Here is a 17,780-nt window from a genome sequence, read left to right on the forward strand (position 1 = left end):
TACTGCATTAAACAAATACACTCCATCAATACTGATGTACAGTTTTAAAAAAAATGGAACAAGTTTATAAACTGTAGTTGTCATTAAATATTATTAAAATATGTCAGCCATTCATAATTCACAGCCATCCTGTGCCAGCTTCATGGGTTAGAACAATCACCAGAACAATTCTGCATCTCTTATACACGTAAGAGATACCTGTTGGGTTTAGTGTTAGCAGACCACTGTGATACAGGATCCTCATAGCATGTCTTGTTAATTTTTTACTTGATTTTTTGGACATTGTACATGGGGTGTTAGTTGACACATTTGTTCTCTCTGTTTTAACCTATTCACTGAAATCTAATCTCACATATGTTCTTAGTTTAAATAATAGCCCCAGTTCAGATTGGAAGTAACGATATTCAGTGCAAGTCAGGTTCAATGTACCAACATAGGGCCTCATTTCTTACTGTTTTAATAAAGTTGTGTATAAGTGGTTTCATAGACAAACCAAAGTAAAAAAACATTCTTGCCAGATTTGCATAAGTTTCAGTCTTGCAGATTTTCTACATATTCACGTGTAGATGTTGATAAATGCCGATCACCCGTAAATTACTAACGTTCATGTTCACCCACAGCACAAGGCAAAGAATATAAAAAGCTCACAGAGCTGAAAGCACCAAAATGCCAACTAAATTAAACATATCCAAGTGTGGTGTGCGCAAAATCATCCTGTAATGCAGCTCAGCCATTGTAGTGTGTCAGGCACAGGCACAGACTAACTTTAACTCATTTTATAGGGGGTCGTTTTTTTGCCCTAACTGGATAGCTAGACTCATTTATGGATTGTTTTGGATCACTTTATTTCAAGTCATTAATATGAAACAACCAAGTCACAAATTTTTTTATTAAATTCATGTGTGCAAGTGAAATAAATATGCTATTTAAACTTGACAACATAATCCATATATAAATTTGCAGTAACTCATTGCCAATTATATGATTTGAAGCTGAACATGACGTTTACATTAGTGTCTCTTTATACAGTCGGGTCCATAAATATTTGGACAGTGGCAAATTTTCGTATTTTTGCCTCTGTTCGCCACCATAATGGATTTGAAATCAAGCCATCTAATTGATCTAATTGAAGTATAGACTTCCAGCTTTAATTCAAGGCATTTAACAAAAATATTGCATGCTTTACTTGTACTTCAAACTCATGATTGCTTCATTACAAATCCATTGTAATGGTGTACAGTGGCAAAATTAGCTGTCCAAATACTTATGGACCCGACTGTATATAAACTCGGAAGCTCTTATAGGATGCAAACATTTTAACAATAACAGGATTTTCATCTTTCAAACCATTTGTTAATAAATACTTTCATAACTAGTTTGATAAATGAGGCCCACTGTTAATTACACTGCACCTGTGACATCATGCACGACACCAGACTTGACAAGGTCCCGCAGTAAACTGCGCTCTGCGCTGACATCATGCACTACTTGTGCCATCATGTGGTCCATGCGCACAGTCCCATAGTAATGGAGCAGTGATCCAGGATGTTTGAAGTCATAGCCAAAGCCTGCCAGGCTCACTTCATCACACAGCTGTAGTGCCAGCACCACGCCTGTGAAGCCTAGAGTAGGCACTGTCTACAACAGAACAGAAAGCACACTGGAGTGTTCCAGTCTTCTGTAGCTTAAAATTAAAGAACACTGACACATCTCTGTCACGAACAAAGAAAATAAGAGAAAGATGTCCAACTAATTTTCAAACATAAATAGGACAGGAATCTATTATATATAATATATATAATTCTACTGGGAAATATTATTAATGATATATAGCACATATCTGCATGCAACTGGCCCTACCTTGCTTTCATGTTTTCCATAGGTTTGCAGCACATGCCATGTCCGGCTGATTATTTCAGGGTTCAAGATGCGAAAGTTTCCTGGCCGAAGTGGAATATCATTTACAACGTCTCTCCAGAACCACAGTTTAGACCACCAGCTCTGGAGACAGGGATCAATTTTCATTTCATTTTGTTTTCTTTCAATTACATTTTGACATATTGGAACAGACTGGAAGAATAAGCACCCAAGATGCTCACCAAAGGTTTTTTTGTTACAACAGAGGTCAACCACTCTAAATCCAGCCTCTTGAATACTACTAAAGCTACTATGTCTGTGTTCTGATATTCTTGTGCCAAGAAGGACGCTGCTTCAGGATATATCAGTCGAATTGTGGTTCTTGAGCCTGCATCTTCCTCAAATCCAAACACTGGTGCATTGTTCATTCTAAAAGTGTTAAAATGACAAAACGTGTTTAGATTAATTATCTATCTATCTATCTATCTATCTATCTATACTTTAAGTACATTAAACTTATGACATCATAATAATTACAAACAAAATGTAATGAAACTAAAATAAAAACAAGCACAAATCATTTGCTTTAATTTAATTTAATTTGATACCAAAGATACAATTATTCATATGCTTAAGAATGTTTATGCAGGACAGTACAAATAAATCTATACAATAAATCTTGTTTTTACCTCCTATTCATGCACTGATATAGGTTATGAGACAGTATATATAGTATAAATGGTGTTAACTGAACTAACCTTATAATGATGTCATATTTATTAATATGGGCTCCAAGATGTTTGCCATGTAAGATTCTACCACTCCCAACCACCATACATCTTCTACACCTGTCTGGGAATGAGGGAGGTCCAGAGTGGGGCAGAACTCTAAGTGCCTGTGCCAACATATCCTCACTGCCTAGCAGACCAAGTGGAGGTGCCAGTTCCCAGTGTCTGGTTCCATTCTGCAGGAACGCAGGAATCTGAACTAGGCTGTGGAAATTCAGCACTTTCTGCAGCTTTGCCTTGGCCAAGCCGCTTATACATGGCCGAGACAGCAGAGCTGCTGAGTGATTCAGTATCGCCTAGAGGAAGAGTGTGACATGCAGAACATTGTACTTTTAGAGCTCTTGTAAAATCTGAAGGATTTAACCCTTATCTCCTGTATTATTCATTCATTCATCTTCCGCTTTATCCTGGTCAGGGTGGCGAGGGATCCAGAGCCTATCCCAGGGATACATCCTGGGTGGGATACCAGTCCATCTCAGCCACCCTGCGCACAAACGTTCACATAATCATTCACACCTGGGGCAATTTATCTTAGCCAATTACCCCAATGGCATGTTTTTGGAAAGTGGGAGGAAACCAGAGAACCTGACAGAAACGCACACGAACATGAGGAGAACATGCCAAACTCCTCATACACATTAACCCAAGCTCAGGATTGAGCTAGAAACCCTGGAACTGTGGGCAGCAACATTACTTTCTGCACTATCTTGCCACTTCTATAGCCTGTATTATATATAAGAAAATGTCATGGAATGAATATAATCTTTAAGTCAGTACCATATATTCTTCTGTGGAGCTTTCAATCCGAGTCGGTTGTTTAGTAGGTAGATAAGCAGGGACAAGGATTGCTGAATAACAGCTCAGGAGCAGAGCGATGCTCAGGCCAAGGTTTGTCCGCCTTCGCAGAGAGAGAATAGACATTGCTGTATTCTAATAACTAATACTCTTCTATAGTTTAAAGAAAAATCAACACATTCTTTATGTAATTCATGCAAATCATTGAATTTTCTTGGGGGTTTTTTTGTCTTTATTCACTGTGTGAGGAAGAATTCTCTGGACTCCCTCCTGTGTTTAATGGCTGGGCTCTCTGCGGTCTCTGCTTCAGCCAGCAGTGGAACACTGTTTTCCTCATGCTCCTTCACGCTCAGGTGCTTTAAAGTCACCATCTAGCCACAGGATTCCAAGCTTCTATGAACACTTCCTGAGCATTCCTCCTGTTATGTAAATAGCATAACAGAAGCCTCCACAGTAAAAGCAGGAAATCTGGAAGCATTTCAATCCCCTGACTCACAAAAAGCTCCTGTCACATTCCTTCCATGTGGGAAGTAGCTAATGGGATAGATAACATTGCAATAACATTTCCAAAAATGGTTGCACACTTACTTTGCTTTTCAGATGTTATTTGTGATTCTTGGCCTAAAAGAGCAGTCAGATTTGAGTAGAAGAGAGATCGGTGGCAGTTCAACTCTGTGACTCTTAACAGTGGTTATGCGAATGTTTATCTCGGACTGATCCTTCACAGTCAGGGTTAATGATTCACCTGACACTGAGGGCCCTCCTACTCAAAATACTATTCATACACGCACACCTTCATTTCAAAATACACATATTAATATTTTTATTCTTTAATGTTTTAAACAAACTGAGAATTTTAAAGTCTAGTTCTTATTGCAGAGTCTCTCAAATCCAAATTGTCTTTACATTCTCACGATAATACGTTTATGAATTACTTCCACGAATTGCAAAGATGGAAACCACCAAAATGTTGTTGTTTTTTTTCGAGATATTGTGATATTGGTGATATTGGTAAATTCCCTTATAGAATGAACCCAGCTTTCCTCATCTATATCTAAAATTGTACATTTCCATATGTTAAATATGAGTAGTATATACAGCTACTATTTCCATGTATCCTTTAAGCAGAAGTTTAACATCTGTCAAAGATTCTCATTCAGAGCATAAATCACTGTTATTTAGAAAAAAAGAAGGTTCTGCAATCTTTTTGTTAAAGCTGAGCATTGTGACATATTCACATGTAGCAGTTAATAAATTCAAATAGCATCATGCTGAATTTGCCCAATTTACCTCTGAGCTTTCATTATACAAGTAATGACAGACTGTGTGGTGAGGTACTAGATGAATAAACAACCATGCTTTTTAGCTTCCAGATGCTCAAACATCCTTTTGCTTTATGTAAGTATGAGACAATGGATGGCCCTGAATGCTCAGTAGTGATAGGTCATAATGTGGTATGACAGTAGTAAGTATTTACAAGCTATCACTTGACACCAGTGAAATGATGTTAATCCCCAAAACAGTGTGTTTATTGACCAGATACTCTTGTAAAAAAAAAAAAAAAAAAAAAAAGTTTGAGTGGATGAACACGGTGCAAGGGAGTTTATGGTATTGGAGTGTGTCATGTGTCAGTGTTTAGTCCAGCTCCTGACCACACCTGTCACACGAAGCAAGCTGTGGGCTTTGCATGCCTGCTGTGTGGTATAAGAGCACCCATACCACCTTCCATTCTTCATAGCTCTTTCTCCCTGAGTGCACTCAATAGGCTGCTTATTTAAAGGTGTCAGTTACTGCTCATATTCTCATTCATAATTAAATATTATCAATATAGAGGCAACTTTGTTTGAAAGAGTTCCTTACAATTTCTAACTGGAATAATTTTGCTTATCTATATTGATTAATTTGATCAGGATGGATAAGGATATCCTGTGGGCCACCGCAATAGTGGACCAAAAAGCTGAGTTGGACCAACAAGAGCAGGTATGGAATATTTTCTGAGATATTATGATTTTAAATAAAAATTTTCAGATATGGAGCTTTATGAATGCATTGACAGTAAACTAGTTTGGGTTCAACTGTTTCTAGAAATGTTAGAGTATATGTAAAATAGGATACTATGAATGAGAAAACTATTGGAGATCTACGCTGTCATAACTTTTCATAACTTTAAACCTTCACAACTATTGACCTATACAGACCTATTACAATTCACATGATATACATCAAATTTTCCTCACAGATAGAATGCCCTCATTATAAATAAAGCAAAATCAGCACTATTTTCAAAATATTACATTTACTCTTACTAGCAGATTCAGTTTGCCTGTGGGATTGTTCAGCAAAAGTGATTCTATGGATTGAAATTATTTATATAACATATATTGCACTTTTTGTTAACACTTGATACACTGTGTTAATACACTGGCTTCTCCCAGAAGACATTTGTTTATATTTAAATGTTTATGATATGGTCCTTCTGGCAATATTTGATTTTCTAATCCTCCTTTGTGTTTCTATTTCCAAATTAGCAATTAATTTGGTACTCAACCATATCAGTTTATTAAAATGCCTCTGATCTTATCTCGCTTTTGACACGCTGGAATCGTATGAGTTTTATTGTTTTCAGAAACGCAGAATGTGCGCCCAGAAGATGGGAATTTTGATTGTGGATGACACTAAAGACAGAAGAGAGATGAGCAATGAATCACTTAATCAGAGTTTTGCAAATACTCAGGTGAGTGGTTGTAAGAGTTGCCATGCATATCCATTATGCAGATCCAATTAAAGAAAAAAAACATTAGAAAGCTGAGTACTATAAATGTATATTCAAATTCTAATTTATCACATGAGTAGAATGATATCATTATGAATTGGCTTTTTTTTTTATAATAGAGTTGTCACTAATGAAGGTTAGAGAGCTCTCAGATATTCAGTTTCAGTCACTCTGCAATATGACCGCCATACTGCAAACACCATGGCATCTCATGGTTTTACAGGCTTAGAGCTTGGAATCAGCATTATTAGAGGTCAGAAATGAATGGAATCCAGCACAGATTCCTCACCCTTAACTTGCGGTGTGATTGTAAACAAGAGAGGAGAGGGTAGCTCATAGCAAAATACAGCAACAGTTTGATTGTTTATTTATACATTAAATGCACATTACTTTCTACAGCAGCACTTTATGTATACAGTACCTACAATATAGTATTTCACTGATATGAGCGGTGATGTCATCAGGTGGAGGAGCGGGTGAGGAGGACCTCGTCTGATCTTAGGTATGAGATAGTGGATCTAGGTGGTGCAGAGAATATTACTGAACTCCGTTTGAGGAAAAAGATGAAGAATAAAGCATCAAAATCTAGCAACCTAACCAATATTCATGTGGTAAGGAAATTCAAGCATGTTTATTTAAATTTAAATTTCATAGTAAACCATTTATTAATATTTATTTCATAAACCTATGATTAGTGTCCCATAATCAGAAAATAATACTTTTTATTACTTTTTTTTAAACATTTATTTCAGTTACAGTTAAATTTATTATCATTGCTTTTATCATATAGGGTCCTGTGGATTGTGAAAACTTCTTAAAGGCAGCCACAAATGGAAACCTCATAGTGGTTGATAAGTTCTTAGAAGATGGAGGAGACCCAAACACAGCTGATGAGGTATTCCTATGTCCTTTACACTTACATTTCAATAATGATATCTACCAAAAAAAATCACTTTTTTCAGTTCAGAAAAACAGCACTTCATAGGGCTGCCTTTGAGGGTCATGTTAAGATCATGGAGAGTTTACTGGATAAGGGGGCAAACATCGACTTCCAAGATCGGGTGAGAAAATTTGAGTCATCGTTCACTTGATTTTTCTTTCATTTATGGCACAGTCTTGAATTCTATGTTTTGGTTATTTTCTCAGTTGGCGTGCACGGCTGTGCACTGGGCCTGCAGGGGTGGACGTCTGGCTGCTCTTAAGCTCCTGCAGAGCAGAGGAGCTGACTTAAATGTCAAAGACAAAGTAAAGACCTTAACAAAATTGATATATACTGTATAACCAAAAGTTTGTGGACACCTGACCATCCTACCCATATCTGTTTCCTCAACAAGCACATATGGGTGTGATGGTCAGGTGTCCACAGACATTTGGCCATATTAGGAATGATTGCATAAATGACAGTAAATTCTTTATATATCAGTGCATGGTTTCTGATGCCCACAGCTTCTGAGCACTCCATTACATGTGGCTACCAGAACAGGCCACTGGGAAGTTGTGGAGCATCTTGTGTCCAGTGGTGTCCAGATTAATGCCAAAGATCGGGTACGAACTATGAGGTTTTCAGCTAATAGAATTTTTTTATAACTTTAGTCAGTGTGTGAAAATCATGTATCTCATTATACCAATAACATTGCTCACTTTGTTTTAAGGAGGGTGATACTGCATTGCACGATGCTGTCAGACTGAACAGATACAAAATAGTCAAGTCGCTAATATTGGCAGGAGCAGACATGAAGATTAAGAATGCTGTAAGTATTGCAGAGCTCTTGAAGTGCAGGGAAACAAATGTGCTCTTGTCTTATATTAATAGGAAAAAGGTCAAATGATTTTTAGATACATTATATGGCCAAAGGTTTGTAGACACCTGACCATCACACCCATATGAGGCTTTTACTCCAAACTGCTGCCACAAAGTTGGAAGCACACAATTGTCTAGAATGTCTTTGCATGCTGTAGCATTAGAATTTCCCTTCACTGGAACTAAGGGGCCCAAACATGTTCCAGCATAACAATGCCCCTGTGCTCCAAGGTTGGTGTGGAAGAAGTCAAGTCGCCTGCACAGATCCCTGACCTCAACCCCACTGAACAACTGTGGGATAAACTGGAACACCAACTACACCCCAGGCCTCCTCACTCAACATCAGTGCCCGACCTCACTAATGCTCTTGTGGCTGAGTGGGTAAATCCCCACAGTCACATTCCAAAATTTAGTGGAAAGCCTTCCCAGAAGAATGGAGGTTATTGTAACAGTAAACTGGGGACTGGAATGGGATATTCAATAAGCACCTATGGGTGTGATGGTCAGGCATCTAAATATTTTTGGCCATATAGTGTATGTTAGAGTGCAAATCCATGTTTCTCAGGAGGGTGTTACGGCGACGGAGCAGGTGAAGATGTGGCAGTGTGACACTAAGGAGATGCTGGAGAAACTGGAGCAGATGAAATAGTATGACCTGGCTTGAAGGCACATTTTATAAAGTACAGTTGATGACACTGGTATCTTCACATGGAAGGATTTATTCTCTCTTTCACTGGATTAGAATTATTCACTGATTTTTATCTGCTGACTACACACAGGTTTGTATAGAAATCCTTGCATTGCTGTGCTTAACCTAAAACTGGTAACATTTTAGTTATATTAAAATGGTCAATTTGTTTCATATCTGATGCACAGGTGTATAACACAGATGTGGATACAACAGACTGATATAAATCACTTCTATAACAGCAGCTTACTGAGTATTTGTTTGAAAAAAATCTCTCTTTTTTTCATTAAAATCAATTTGGTTTAATAATCAAAATATTATGCAATACATTACAATGTTTCAAGCATTTTAAGTAAGGCCACATTATTGAGTAGATCTTTGTAATGCTTAAGTAAAACAGTAACTGATATTATTAACTCATGTTCTGTTGACATTGTGATTGAAATGGTGTCTGATGCATGCAAAGTCAAGTTTACCCACGTTAATGTTAACTGCATTAAAGCACAGATGTGCTGGCCTTCTTTTTAAATACATGCCATGTTCCAGGGACAAAGAGGAAGCAGGGTTAGGATTTCTGTTTTGTCCCTGACTTAACAGTAGGCTTTGTGAAGAGGCATTAGTACATAGTTTCCAGTTACTATCAGGGGTTACCCTTTGCACAAGTGAAATGAATATACTGTACCGTTGCCAGTCACGTGGATCAGCACTATCACTCTTTGCACATATTTTAATTAAAGCTCAGAGATAGATACCCATTGTTCCATCATCCTGAAACGCCCAACATGCCAAGGGTGCCCAATAACCAGAGACAAAGTGTGCAAATCAATATGTGGGATGGTTTTGTAAACATTACATACATATGCGTGTATACACACCCACACACTGTGAAGGCTTCATGGGAGCGGAAATTTCTGTATGTGGCTCTGCTTACATGTGACCTCTAAGTTTCTGGCACTTTGTCTATGGTGAGAGATTGATTTCCACCACCATTTGTTCAAGCATTTAAAGCAAGCCTAAAGCCAGCTAGAGTAGCATTCATTTTCTTTTTGCAAATTCCATGAATGGTTTTATTAACATGTCCATGTGTTTTTAATCTTCTTTTGCACTGTAAATACAACATGTGCCTTTACGCATATCTATATATAAAAAAAAGAAAGAAAAGAAACAAAAAAGAAAATTGTTTGGGGAGACACAGATAATTGGAGGTCTCCTGAACCAGAGAAGGTTCATTGACACTAGCTTGTCTCTACAACAAACAAATAAAACATGCCATAAAACAATAAATTAATAAAACACATTTAAAAATAAACCTTCAGATCACTATTACCCTGTTCGTACTCTTTAAAAAAATTATAGAGGTAATGTCTTTTAGAAATTTAGGTCTACTGTAAACTTCCCCTGATTCTGTATGCTAACTGCCAGTATGACCAATAGAGAGCACCATTTTGCTTTGCTTTGTGAAATAAATCCTGTCCTACATTCAGTGTTACATAGAACTGTGACTTCTCCATGCGTGATGAGATAACTCTTCTAGACTAGCAATACGTGAAACATAACGACATAATACAATGTTACAACTTTTTTGTGATATAGAAAATAAATGTTTCTATTTGGTTGTAGAACAAAAATTTTTTAGTCTATTTTATTGCACAGCAGGTAATTTTGTGGATGAGTGGAAAGTCAGGCATTGGTATTTCTCTTTGCACAGAGTGATTCAGCAAATAAAACACACTCACTTAGCACCTCATCATTTTTTTTATTCCTGTTATAAATGGTTTTTTTTTCCTGAAAGGAAAACTGCATTTTCTCTTTTTCCAAACTTTTCAAGTAAATACTGAAGTTAATACACATTTTGGTGTCAGAGTATAGATAAAGTAATGAGTACAGCTCCTCCTCTGGACATTGCACATGTCAAAACAGTGTAACAACAGTTAGCTAATCAAACAAAAAGCGAGAAAAAAAATATTGATTGTAATTGTGTTGTGTATCAGTTATTATATCTTAAATTGTTTTTTTATCAGATTATATATATATATATATATATATATATATATATATATATATATATATATATATATATATATATATATATATATAGTTTGTCATCAATATTTAGGCATCTATTGTATCAGTCTCATTCCTTGTCAGTGCTAAGAAGTAGTAGGTGTAGTGTAGCCCCTTTCTGTTTTAAAAATCTAGTTTTTGTTCCTTCCCCTGCTGACAGCCAGCTTTTGAATCTGTTTTCTCAATATCCGGCAGTTGTTACCTGGAGGATCAAAATAGAATTATTACTGAGTGATAAAAACTGAGTGATAAGCAGAATACACCACTGACATATGGATCAATGGACTACAGCCACACCCATGGTTATGTTAGTTCTTAGAAGATACACACCATTCCTGGCTATTATGGTGAAGATAAAAGAGGCAAACTTCTCGGTCCCCCCACACCATTCTGAATAAAAATGATCAGATACATGCTTTTACAGTGCAGTTACAATAATTATAGTCAGTAGAGCCTGACTAAAACTTTCGGTCCATACATCAAGAAAATACTACACAAAGTGCATGAAGATAAATGAAACACACTGGTGAGAATACACACATTCAGGAGGATCGCCTGCTTAGACTCTTCATTGTCCAGACTGCCTGATTTCAATTAAAAGCACATAATCGGCTTTGTACTCAAAATACGTCCACCACGTGTATAGGCTTCTGATTATCTCGAACATCAATACTGGATATACAGTGTCATTTTTCATGAGGTATATACAAATCCAGATATTACATTTTAATATACATTTAAGTGAATTTATATTTAAGTCAGATTGTTTCTACCAAAATGAAAAAGTGCTTGAAATAACATTTAAATAAACAAACATGTTAAATAAATAGATAAATAATAAAGAAGGTGCACAATCACAGTCTCACAAAGGCAAATAAACTCACTGTTACACACTGACTCCTCATACAGAACACTCGGTAGCCCCATGTTGTTGATGGTGACTTTGGTTTCTCCATATCTAAGATGAAATAGTTCATATTAATGCAGCAATAATAACCTTGCCCAGTTTTTTTTTTAAATATATATATATTAAGCTAGAGGCATCAGAGGCAGACCAGCACTGAGAAAGAGTGAGAGAGGGAAAGGAAACCCTGTTATCCATTCCTGAGGATCTGCTGCAACGCCCACATGAAAGAGAGCTCTATGTGCAGATCCTGAATCAGTTTCACTCGCAATGTTTGCCTCTGCAGTAGGAGTGGAGTTTGGGAAGCTGATCTGAGAGCAGCAGCATTGTGATTATCAGATCATTAGTGTGCTGATCATAAAGAGAGGCTGCGTGCAGTGCAGGCTGAGCTCCGGGCCCGCTGCACCACCGCCTGGCTCTTCTCCCGTTTCAGCAGCTTGTTGTCAGAAAAGAGCCCCTCGTTCCGTGGAATGCCATGAGAACCATCCGGAAATGTCAGTAAGCCTGCAGGGGAAGCCAAAACAACAGACAATATCCTTATTCATTCTCAATGAGGAAATTTCTGCAAAAAAAGACCATTACTCTTTAAACAGTTAATGGAACCGTCAAAGGTTACGTAAACTACAGAAAAACATGGCAACTTTTATCCTTTTCTGTATGAAATTGGCAACCCTTATAAGAAATTCACATAAATACTACATCCGACAGTTTTATAACTACTCCAATATTATTTTTCATTTTATAACATAAAGTAAATCAGCTGGAACAAAAACTGAGACCAGCCAGACTGCAAACATGGAAGTATTCACAATTCACTAATATTTACACATAATTAATATATATATATATATATATATATATATATATATATATATATATATATATATATGTATATATATATGTATGTATGTATGTATGTATGTATATATATATATATATATATATATATATATATATATATATATATATATATATATATATATAATCACTGTGGCTGAAAGCAACAGGATTTCACTTTTTTATGTGATTTTATTTTAATTTTCCACTTCTCTTAAAATACTTATTTACAGTCCAAGTTCAATAGCTGAATCCATGACTAATCAGAGCAGGGTAGAAAAAAATCCAAAACGTACCATGTCCTTCCACACGGCCATTTTTGAATTCTCCTTCAAACTTCATCCCGTCGAATCTGCTAAAAACTCCAACACCTTGGAATTTTCCTTGGGCAAATTCACCTTCATACCTTGAATTGAACAGTGACAGATTGATTTTTACTGTACACATATAACAGACAATAGTCCGTAAAACTATTCATAAAGCATACATGTTCAATAATTCTCAGGTTTCTACATTTACAGCATTAGTTAGATAAATGTTTAAATATCACTATGTTGCCTGAGGACTGCAATCTGATTACATAATCTCTCACCTGGATCCATCAGGGAACATTAAGACCCCAGAGCCATGGAACAGGCCATTCTCAAAGTGACCCTTGTAACAAGTGCCGTCAGAGAACTTCAGTTGCCCTACACCATGTCTCCTTCCTGTATAGGACACATAACGCAAACCTTTGACTTGTATTTTGGATATCTGGAGTAAGACAAATTGAAATCAAATGTTTTACATGTTAGGGAGTGCTTTTTCCTGTTTGCAAAGGCATGGTGTGAATAATTCAGGTTTTCCTTTCAGCATGCCTCTTTTCCTAAGCTACTTCTGTCACTAGATTTCTTACTGCAGCTCAGGACTATAAGCAACTGAAAGCTTTTAAAAGCTGTCAGGGGAATATCTTGAGGGATTGAGTCATAGGGTTGCATCTAAAATTTAGCTTTCTGGCAAGTTGTCTTTGGGAAAGGTATGCGCTGCAGACCATATGTTGCATAAATATACAAAACATTACCTATGAGTTATAAACGCTTAAGAATTGCATTTCATGGCAAAGGTAAGTTGTAGTACTGTATATAGTACGAATGTTGATATTAATCCTGAATGTGGTACAGAGCATACCTAACATGTCAACAGATCAGAGTCGAAACAGAATGCCAGCTTCAATAGTCTGGAAAAGCCAGATTGTGTTTATGATGAAGCAGGAGCTATTGAGGAAGAATGACTTGCCTTCCTTCCATTCACCACTGTACTCTTCTCCAGTTGAGTAAGTGAAGGAGCCCCTGGTCAGTGTCATACCTCGACCACCCTGCCAACACAGTATTATTATTATTATAACACTGAAAGAGTCTAATAACTTAGACGTTCAGGAAGCTTTCACACTATATGTGCTGTGTAATGATGTAAACCAGGAGGTTTGGTTTGTTCTCCACAAGGGAAGGACAGAATTGTAGACATATTACTGTAGACTGGAGCATATGGTTGAATGAAGACACCCAAAGCTGTCTCGACGGTGAGGTAACCGTGGCACCATTTTCAGTCTTTAATTTTTTATGTGGAGAGACTAGACAGGAAATAATGGCGCAAAATTGTCGTTGCCTAAATAATTTACAATGAATTAGCAAGTAATCGCAGTGTCGCCTGCATCTGTAGAGCGCTCAGGGCAGGCTAGAGCTGGGCAAGATTTCAGGCTAGCTCTGATACCGCTCTGCTCTGGGGGACGAGCCGAAATACAAACGCGTTTACCTGTATAATGTCCTTGTTGTCGCAAAAGCATTAAAACTCCTTTGAAAATGTGTGAATATATCGGTTTCCTGAGGGAAAAAAGACAGCGGTGTTGAGCTCTCTGCTCTGCGGCAGCCTCTAGCGCGCTTCTCCTCTCGCGCACTGCTCTCTTGGCAACGCAGCCTGCACAGTGCACTTCCTGAACATCGGCGTGTTTGATTGAACGCTTTTCTTAGCTATGCATTCAAGCCGCTTGCTGATTGGTTGGCTGTGGAAATTACGGGAACGCCGTTGACTCAGTTACTCAGTGGAGTGCTCGTCTGTCTGGGAATGTGACCGTTAGATTCATTTCTGGGAAGGTGTTTAAACCGGTAACACACGAGGTAAGCTATCCTCAAAGTACAGAAATGACAAATACTGCTTTTAATGACTCGTGCAGCCGATTAACCTGAACTCTGACCCTGAAGTAAACAATGAAATGCTGAGATATGCTGACAGAAAATGATCCTGATCCTAATGTGACTGATACTACACATAAACGTAAACAAACACATGTCCCTCTCTAGCTTGTGTTATTCAGTGCACCAGTTTGAACATATGAAACATTCAGTCATTACAATTTTGAGGGAAAACTCCAGGATATGTTGTGTCCTGTTTGTTTATCAGGTTGACACACACACACACACACACACACACACACACACACCACACCACACCTCTGCTGAAAAGTCCAACTTAGTCTGACCATCTACCAAAACAGACCGAGCTGGTCAAACTGGTAGACGTGGTAAGATACGTTCCAACTTCCTTATTACTTGACCAAATTGATCATAAATGTTTGAGATTTTCTTATTGCCTTACTGTAAAAAAAAAAAACTTGTGTACAATGTAGCATTAGTAGCAGTAATAAGCACTTATCAGCTTGCAAGCATCAACAGGTTTGTCCATCTCAACCTGTATGGTAGTTGGTCAGACCAAGCTGGATTTTTCAGCAAGGACACAGTGTCCTGTAAGCAATCCACAAGATCCATCATGACCCTTTATGTCATAATAAGGTCTGCATTCAGACCTCTGTCTCATCTAAGGCTCCTTCAGAAAGTTGGTGAACCTATTTTACAGTCTATCTGACCCACCGACTTGTGTGACACTAACTCAACACATCTGACAATTGATCTCTTCATCCTACACAGAACCATCCAGATTTTGAACTGGAGAGGATATTTATGACAGACTCTATAAACCTGAAGAGACGGTAATGGGAAATGTCGATAAAAATCGCTCCCTTGAGATGTATTGCTTGTAATACTGAGGATGAGTTGTTCTCGCTGTAGAATGGCCGTGAATTATATGGGGCTGTAAGTCAAACACCATCAGTGTTGTCGGAAAAATGACCCGGCATCACGGGAGCTAATTTTCCAAAGAAGAGGTGGTATATTTTGCAAAGATTTGGGCTATTAAATAACCTAATGCAGCCTAATAATTTGGTCTTTGACTACCGCCACCTGGTTAAATTAAGCTTGATCTCATTTATTTCAAACACACACACAGAGGCAGAGAGTGTGAGAGACAGCAGGGGAGAGAGAGAATTTCTCTCTTTGACCTTCAGTCCTTAGTCATCAAGCTCATAAGTACATGTACTCACACACACACACACACACACACACACACACACACACACACACAAAAAAAAAAAAAAAAAAAAAAAAAAAAACAGGGACTAATTTGGCCTCCTTTAGAGATCATTGCGCTTTACTGGTAATAAATCAGCATTGTGTTCATTCTCAAGGGAAATGGACAGTCAATCCCATATGCCCCAGAGTGACAGGATGGGTTGTGCAAGCATCACTACACATAAGCGCCCATTTAGCACCACATAACACACACACACAAACAGACTACACAGTGAGGTGAGTCTGCTCTCCTTGCAAGAAAAATCCCAAAGGTCAACTTCTAGTAGATGGGGGTGGAACACGGGTTGTTGATGGTCATCTCTCTCGGTGGCTTAATTGGCCCATAATTCTCTGTATGCCAGATCAAATGATGAGAGTTGTGTGCACCGTATGTTCAAAACCAAGGTGAGCAGGGTTATGGTGTCTCATTGTCATACTCACCACTGCTAAATTTCCTAATCCAGAATGCTGTAAACTATGACATTATATAAGCACAAATTGAATAACGTCAATATGTTTTAACAAGGCATTCATTCAATTACTCATCTTCAGTATGTGCTTTGTCCTGGTCAGGGTCATAATGGATCCGGAGACTATCCCAGTGAAACTTGGCACAAGGCAAGAGAATTCACCTAAGATGTGATGCCAGTCCATCGCGCACACTCACACACACACATTCACACCTAGGGGCAATTTAGTGTAGTCAGTCTGCCTACCTGTATGTTTTTGGACAGTGATAGGAAACCAGAGAACCCACTGGAAACCTACATAGACACATGAAGTACATGCGAAGCTCCATACAGACAGTAACCTGAGCTCAGAATCGAACCCTGGAGCAGTGAGGCAGCACTGCTACCCACTACGCCATCATGACACCCTTTAACAAAGCTCTTTTCCCCTAAAAGATTCAGGCATCTTTCAGGATATTTATAAGTCAAAAATTTTACTATATGCAAATAGTATTTTAATTATTTCAAATAATGCCATATGTATTGCCTTGTGATTTAGATTATTATGGAAGCAGTAATATTAATTGTATGGTTTATATGGCTATGTGGAGTAAAGAGGAAGAACCTGCAAGAACTGTAATTCTCATTCACAAGAGGTGTCCCATCCATCTCATTGGAACATTTTAAAATAATTAGTAAATCTATTCATTAACATAAGCACACTCGTTCAGTATATGAGAAGTCAGAACATCCTGTGTGGAATAGTCTTATGTGGACTTTTGCAATTTCAAACTAAATATTAAGAGTAAAATGATTCTTGACAAATGGGATAGTCCGACATTGTATGTGGTGCAACCATAAATTGAATACCATATGTCAATAATGTGTTGGTAGAGTACTTTGCAGTCCTAAGGCCAAAGAGGAATATAGAGTTAAAATGGAACATATCACACAGGGACACACACACACACCTTGCTCACGGCACAGAACCTTGTCGGATGAAAAAGAGCAATTAGGATAGAAATGAGGGGAAATCACAGGGGAAGCGGACGATGAAGACTTTATTGATTAGCGAGATTTCACAGATCCAGCTTTCACTGTAGCAATTACACTGAAGTCATTAGAGACCAGCGCAACAGGAGTAGCAAAAATGATTGTCTAAACAGACCGTGATAGCACAGTTAGCATGGTTAGTCTTCTCTAAAAAACTATTAATGAGCAGCTTTTATACAAGTTCAAAAATGAATTGCAATTAAATGGAAGCTTTTTGAAATCAATATATTTGATCCCAGTATGAAATGCTCTTCTGTTTGTCAGAGACCTCGATAAAGAAATGGGAACGGTTGAGGAGGAATAGGATGGATGGATGGATGCCGCTTTGGCA

At 37.7% G+C, this 17,780-nt stretch overlaps 3 protein-coding genes across 6 annotated transcripts; 1 reads left to right on the forward strand and 2 right to left on the reverse strand.

The window, feature by feature from the left end:
* Nucleotides 1–22: 22 nt before the first annotated feature.
* On the reverse strand, nucleotides 23–4,160 carry st3gal7 (ST3 beta-galactoside alpha-2,3-sialyltransferase 7). Its single transcript, XM_026942679.3, has 7 exons — nucleotides 4,029–4,160; nucleotides 3,681–3,859; nucleotides 3,423–3,543; nucleotides 2,616–2,941; nucleotides 2,100–2,286; nucleotides 1,861–2,001; nucleotides 23–1,638 (listed from the first exon to the last, which is right to left on the reverse strand). Exons 2-7 carry the CDS (start codon nucleotides 3,809–3,811, stop codon nucleotides 1,402–1,404), a joined length of 1,143 nt encoding a protein of 380 aa, XP_026798480.3. The 5' UTR covers nucleotides 3,812–3,859; nucleotides 4,029–4,160; the 3' UTR covers nucleotides 23–1,401.
* A 1,051-nt stretch (nucleotides 4,161–5,211) lies between these two features.
* On the forward strand, nucleotides 5,212–10,301 carry ankrd2 (ankyrin repeat domain 2 (stretch responsive muscle)). Its single transcript, XM_026937783.3, has 9 exons — nucleotides 5,212–5,420; nucleotides 6,067–6,174; nucleotides 6,678–6,824; nucleotides 7,004–7,108; nucleotides 7,176–7,274; nucleotides 7,360–7,458; nucleotides 7,660–7,758; nucleotides 7,866–7,964; nucleotides 8,580–10,301. Exons 1-9 carry the CDS (start codon nucleotides 5,352–5,354, stop codon nucleotides 8,661–8,663), a joined length of 909 nt encoding a protein of 302 aa, XP_026793584.3. The 5' UTR covers nucleotides 5,212–5,351; the 3' UTR covers nucleotides 8,664–10,301.
* A 469-nt stretch (nucleotides 10,302–10,770) lies between these two features.
* Nucleotides 10,771–14,638, reverse strand: morn4 (MORN repeat containing 4). 4 transcript variants are annotated; one of them, XR_004577773.2, is made up of 7 exons: nucleotides 14,299–14,632; nucleotides 13,783–13,861; nucleotides 13,100–13,214; nucleotides 12,804–12,913; nucleotides 11,651–12,174; nucleotides 11,097–11,156; nucleotides 10,771–10,968 (listed from the first exon to the last, which is right to left on the reverse strand). XR_004577773.2 is itself a non-coding variant. In XM_026933946.3 (5 exons), the coding sequence occupies exons 2-5, from the start codon at nucleotides 13,847–13,849 to the stop codon at nucleotides 12,026–12,028; spliced, it is 441 nt and encodes a 146-aa protein (XP_026789747.1). In that variant the 5' UTR covers nucleotides 13,850–13,861; nucleotides 14,299–14,632; the 3' UTR covers nucleotides 10,771–12,025. The 4 variants fall into 4 exon arrangements, 2 of the variants coding, with proteins under 2 accessions (XP_026789747.1, XP_053088967.1); XR_004577772.2 differs by having other exon boundaries at nucleotides 11,097–12,174; XM_026933946.3 differs by having other exon boundaries at nucleotides 10,771–12,174.
* Between the last annotated feature and the right edge of the window lie 3,142 nt (nucleotides 14,639–17,780).

This window comes from Pangasianodon hypophthalmus, chromosome 3 (assembly GCF_027358585.1).
Source record: "Pangasianodon hypophthalmus isolate fPanHyp1 chromosome 3, fPanHyp1.pri, whole genome shotgun sequence".
Taxonomy (NCBI): domain Eukaryota; kingdom Metazoa; phylum Chordata; class Actinopteri; order Siluriformes; family Pangasiidae; genus Pangasianodon; species Pangasianodon hypophthalmus.